This window comes from Pogona vitticeps, chromosome 6 (assembly GCF_051106095.1).
Source record: "Pogona vitticeps strain Pit_001003342236 chromosome 6, PviZW2.1, whole genome shotgun sequence".
In the NCBI taxonomy this organism is placed as follows: Eukaryota; Metazoa; Chordata; class Lepidosauria; order Squamata; family Agamidae; genus Pogona; species Pogona vitticeps.
Window position 1 is genome coordinate 73516648 of NC_135788.1, and position 5996 is coordinate 73522643.

A 5996-nucleotide genomic window follows, 5' to 3' on the forward strand; every position below is an offset into this window, starting at 1 on the left:
TCCTGTGAGGGAGAACTTGGTTGGTTGGACAGAGAATAATTGGAAATCTGAGTACCCCTATGCAGCTGGGTGAGTTCTGGTGACCACAGCCAGGGCGTACAACAGACTACTACTTATAAGTCTGCCCTAAAAAGATACCTGCTGACCCTTAAGAAAGCTCAGCAGGAGGTTACACATGAGCTTTGTAATCCTAAGATCTACTTGGCTCAATTAGGTAAGACTCAGTAGCTTCATGTGGCCTTGCTTCTTTCTCAGGGTATAGCTAAGACAGCTTCACTGTTCAAGAAGCCAAAAGATTTTATAACTGATCTTTTTACTGAAAAAAATATATATAGATTTACAGAGTAAAGTCAGTTTGATGCAAAAGCATAGCAAATAAGTGTTTTGAAGGCTTGTTACAAATTACAATTAAGGCAAAAAAAAATCCTCTTTTAATTACAATAGCTCTAAAAATCTCTAAAAGCTTCCTTAGGGTAGGCAAAAGGCCTAAAGTCCCCTTTCTCTTCTTCCTTGACTCCCTACATCTTCCCCAGTCCTTTTCCTGCACGGAAACAGCAGGCAAAAAGACCTAGAAAAATCTATGGTTCCATCCAAAAAGGAAAAATAGGAACAAGATGGAACACTGCACATGGCAAAAGTTCTTGGCTATCTTCTTGGCTCCTCCTGTTGCCCTGGTCTTCCCACGCTGTCATACGATCACAGCATAAGGTGACAGAAGCAGTCCCCTCCTTCTCTTCTCATGTGAAACAGGTGTTGTTTTTCTCAGTCCATCGTCTTCTCCGCCATAACAAGTGTCTGGTCTTCTTATCTTGTATTGGCTTGTACAGTGGACCCTGGACTTACGGAATTAATCCATATTGGAATGGTGGCCGCAGGTCGAAAAGTCCATAGGTAGAGAGTCCATTTCCCATAGGAATGCATTGAAAACCATTTAATCCGTTTCAGCCAAAGGAAAAAAAAATTCCGGGCATTCCAAAGCTGCACCTGCTGCTCTCTGTCTCCCGTCCCTGGTGCCCTCTGCCTTCTGTCCCTGTGTGGACAGAAGGCAGAGGGCACCGGGATGGGAGACAGAGGGCAGCGTTTCCAGGTTTGGAAGCCTGGGAAGCCAGAAGCCGCTCTGCCCCTGCTGCTGGCTTTTGGCTTTCCAAGCTTCACAACTCCCTTTGCTGTCCCTCTCCAGGGATGGGAGACAGGGACAGCGAAGGGGTTTTTGAAGCTCGGAAAGCGGAAAGCTGCTCCGCCCCCGCTGCTGGCTTTCAGAGAGCACCAGGGATGGGAGACAAGGACAGCGAAAGGAGTTGTGAATCTTGGAAAGTGGAAAGCCGGCAGCGGGGGCGGAGTGGCTCAGAAACCAGGCAGTAGATGCGGAGCAGCTTTCGGCTTTACGAGCTTCAAAAACCACTTTGCTGTTCCTGTCTCCCATCCCCACTGCCCTCTGCCTTCTGTCCCTGAGGGCACTGGGGATGGTAGGCAGAGGGCAGCAGGGGCGGCTTTGAATTTCCTTCCCAGCACCCCTGCCTTTCGTAGGTTGAAGGTCCAGCTGTTAATGGAAAAACATTTTGCGGCATCAGCTTTTCATACCTCAAAATTTTCATAAGTAGGGACCTTCGTAAATCGAGGTTCCACTGTACTGCCCTAAAGGAAAAACATTCCCACAGCGCTCTGGAAATAAATTCCCATCATATAAAATCATTCATAGATAGAACCAATATGGAATCCATTTTACATTGTTCCCAACTACATATCCCATCTTCAGTGCATGAAAAATGCTCTTCCCCCCCCTTTCCCTTCCGAGGCTTGCCGAAGGCTCGAGGAAGAGGCGGGAACTTTAAAAAGGGTTTTGGACAAGCCTCTGCAGATGCCGATCGCTGCGCATAGGGACCCGGGCGAGTCCCATGGTGCAAGGTAGGCCTGCAGGACCCCCTGCAGGAGAACCCTGGCGGGGGTGCCCTGAAACCACCCGAGCCCACTTTAGAGCACTTTGGAGGCTTTTCCTGATGGTGAAGGAAAAGCTTAAGCTAAACAGCCTTGGACAGGAAAGTGTTCTCATGAAGCAGCGGCACCACACACTTCTTTATATGCATGCTGCCAGAAAAGGAAGAGGCAGGTAGTGGCACAGCAAGCAGCCATCATTTGAGCTGGCTTTAAAAAAATGTTTTCGCCTGGCTCCCTGGGGTTCTCTTGGAAATCTTGTAGAAAAAGGGCAAGCAGTCGAGAAAAATCATCTGAATTTGTAGCACGGGCAGTTCTCCTAGATATTCCATACTCCTGCCTTCTTTGACTCAAAGAGGACTCTTAGGAGACAGATCAAGAAGAACAAGTAGAGCCAACTTTAAGAAGAGCTGGTCTGTGAAGCACTGTATGCATCTTCCCTCTCTTGCAGCATGTGTACAGAGTGGCATGTACAAGCAACATTTTATAGAAGGAAGAGAGGCTGGATACCACCATCTTTGGAACATAGTGACAAAGTAGAGCAACTTAAGGATCCTGAGATAGCCCATCTATACTTAACACTTGGACTGGAGGCACAGCAGGCATGCTACCGTAAGTGTACCCAAGGCAGTGGTGATAGCAGGAAGAGGGAGCCTTTGCATTTATTTTATTCCATTTTTACTCAATCTGCCTTCCAGTTCAGGGAGTCAGCTGCTACTCCAAGTGTTCCACTGCTTGAGGCAATCACCTCAGTGCAGCTAATGACAGGGTGAGCACTGACTGCTCATCATGGATGTGATGAACTTGGTTATGAAAGCTAAATAGTGATTTACTTTATAGTTACAAAGTTAGCCTGGAAAAAATCCATTTGATTCTGTGTGTGCGTTGGAGAGGTGAAAATTCCAAGGATGTTTCTTTTTGCAGTTTGCAACTCTGTGCAGCTCAAGGTGACCTTCATCTCGTAACTTAGCAACTATCCTAGTATAGAAGGAACAAGGACACAACATTTTACTTAAGACTCATGGGAAGGAGAAGAGAAGAAGAATTCCAGCACGGGGAGAAAGAGAAGATGGACGTCAGAAGAAAGGCACAGAATGGGCTTTGTTTTTGAAAGGACCGTAAGAATGAACTTTACTTAATAGAAATTACAGTTTGAAGATGTAGTTTTTCTGAAGTTGGAGAGAAGGTCAGCCTTCCTCTAATTATAATAGTTAGCTGTTTGTTATTTTTTTTTTGTAGAGGAATTCTGTCTTTTGTTGATTGGATGGGGTTGGAAATAATTAAATATGTAAATATGCCTTGCTTTGCTTAAACTTATTTCTTTCTGAACTTTATTTTTCTAATAAAACAAAATATGCTTAATGTCTGGACGTTGACTTCTTGGATAGACCATAAGCTACAATAACTAATTGGCTTATCTAAACTGATATAATTAATAAGGCCACGTTTACTTAACGCTACCATTTGGGTCCAACATATTCCTGAGTGCTAGAAGGCTATATTTCCCTAGTACTCACGTGTGAACCTTGGTTCTCAATGAAATCGGGTCAGACCTGGTCAAAGAGTGATTCAGCTGCCCTAAGGTAAAATTAGTGGACCCAGTTTTGCCTGCTAAAGTAGCTAATCATTCTGAATCCTCTCTGTCCCGTGTATAAGCAGTTTCTCAGGAAGCTGGCTTTTACGACAATGGACACCGTCAAATGGAAGATCACCTGTCTAGACAGCTCAGTGAGTCAAAACACCCCACCCACAAGCTGGTTGTTCTACCCCCCCCCCCCGTGCCCTGTAAGAGAAGAGCCAACCTGTGTGGTTATGGGCAAACTACACAGTTACAGAGTGCCCCCAGAAGAAAGAACTGTTAAGCTATTTCAGAATATTCTATACCTAGGAAATGATGAAAAAGGTCACCAGAATCAACTTCATGACATGTATTTCGAGAAGAGGACTGTTCTCTGACAGCCTTTCAAGTAGAGAACTATCCCCTGTAATAACATACCTGTTGATCTCCAATATTATGAGAGTTTTTTCTTAAACAATGCATAGCTAATGTGTACAGGAGATCACCATTAAGCTGTTAAAATGTCCAGACCTTAAATGTAGCCTTCATACAACAATTTTAGCAAAATATACAGAACTATGAAAGGCTATTCTGTAGCAATATTCTGTAGCTATTTGTACAGAATTAAGGCTTGGAGCAATAATTATTGCATTCACTATGCATATGTAATCAGAAGTGTGCTCCATCAGGTTCTGTAGATCTTACTTCAAGTTACCTGCACTTAGTTCACAAAACTGCAAGCATATTTTCCTTCAAGGAATTCATCTTCAAATTATATGACTACATAGGCCCTCAGATGCTTGGTGTGGGACTTACATGAATGCCCAAGTGCTGCCACTGATTTTTTTGGGGGGGGGGGTAGCACCTTCCATGCCCCGAGGTGAATACTACTTACATTGGGGAAGATGATGCATTGAATGCATTATCCACACACTGTAGGAATCTTCCAGATAGTTATTTGGGTGGCTTGGGGCAGTGCAATTAACATGAGAAGGGCATGAGGGAAAACATAACCTTTCCTGCCCCACATGCCATTCCTTTCCATGACTGTGTAGATGGGGGGGGGATACTGACTCCACCCCCCACCCCGCCATGCAACCTTCCTCAACCCACAGGCAGAACTTGGAAAAGTTACAAATCCCATATTTCAGTCACCATGACCTGGGGGTTTCTGAGAGCTGATCAATTTTACTCCCCCAACTCTGACCTTTGGGAACAAAACTGTTTCCCACCCTTGCTTTGAAAGCAGTCTTCCCATTCAATGCATAGTTTTTCTTTCCCAGATACTGTTCTGTAAGTCAGTAGTTGCAAATAGTTCACCATTTTGTGGATGACAACAATGCTACTTTTTATTTGGTAATAAAAATGAAGGATTAAATAATGTCCCACACACTTTCCACTGTTGTTCTTCCAGTTTTTAATACAAGCAGATGCACAGCAAACTCACATTAGCCTTGCATTGTGTTGTTGTGACCTTATGCGTACACCATTCACAGAATACCTAACTGTATTCTAAATCTCCGTGGACCCTAAAGCGATAAATGCAAGTATAGTTGGGATGGCCCCAGTTGTCTAGAACTTTCAGTTTCACATGGCTCATAAATTCAGAAGATTCATTCTGTAAGAGAAAGCACATATTTTAATTCTTACTGCTATTTAGTTAGAAAACTAAATGATTTGTTCTTCAGTCATATTTTCCTAGACAAAAGATCATTGCATATCCAGCGTTCCAGTAGCAGGTTTCTTCTATATATATCCTGAGAAAACAGGACATACACATTGCTTTGGTCAAATAATTTTGGATTATCTTTTTGTCCAAAAAGAACATTTATTAGAAATATCCCATCATGTTCAACGTACCCTCAGTCTGAATGTTTGAATTATTTCTCCTTCAGTGTCATAAACAAACTGGCCCAAAAATGATCCCTCTTCCTCTTCTTCTTTGTTTAGTCCCTTGACAGCCAGAAGGGTGGGAAGAGAAAGGGCATATTATCATTAGTGAAGAAATAGATTAAAAAACACAGTATTGCACAGATTTTCCCATGATAATAATGACAGCAGAATAAAAACAAAGATTTTATCTCTTCAGAAGTGCAGATCTGAATACACAAAATATCTGGTTAAATAAAAGTAAAATATTTTTAAAGAGTTCATATTATAAGAATTTTTTTTCTAAATACTACCTACCCACATTGTCCCCAAAATATCAATGAATGTTATGATTGAATCATAGCTGTCAAGTATGTGAATGAAATTGTTAGCAGCATTTGTCTTAACTAGCAAACATATTACATTCCTAATATTTAACAAATAAATTGGTTAATGGTACCTTTAATTACTTCAGTGCCATAAACAAGGAGGGGTGAACCTGTGGCCTTTCATATGTTGTTTGGACAACAGTTCTCATTGCCTCTAGTTATGTTGACTGTTTTGATCCTGTCATCCACCATTTAATGAGGTGAACAGTTAGATTCAGAATCCCTGAACAGCAGCCTTATGCAAACCT

The 5996-nt window shown here is 42.5% G+C and overlaps 1 protein-coding gene across 6 annotated transcripts in view; it reads right to left on the reverse strand.

The window, feature by feature from the left end:
* Window positions 1–4890: 4890 nt before the first annotated feature.
* The window catches only part of SUN3 (Sad1 and UNC84 domain containing 3), a 67307-nt gene continuing 66201 nt past the window's right edge, over window positions 4891–5996 (reverse strand). For all 6 annotated transcript variants that reach the window (XM_073003869.2, XM_020815536.3, XM_020815531.3 and 3 more), the window contains 2 exons: window positions 5351–5443; window positions 4891–5108 (listed from right to left, as the gene is read on the reverse strand). In XM_073003869.2, the coding sequence (XP_072859970.2) occupies window positions 4992–5108; window positions 5351–5443 (210 nt within the window). In that variant the 3' untranslated portion in view covers window positions 4891–4991. The remainder of the gene's footprint in view (window positions 5109–5350; window positions 5444–5996) is intronic.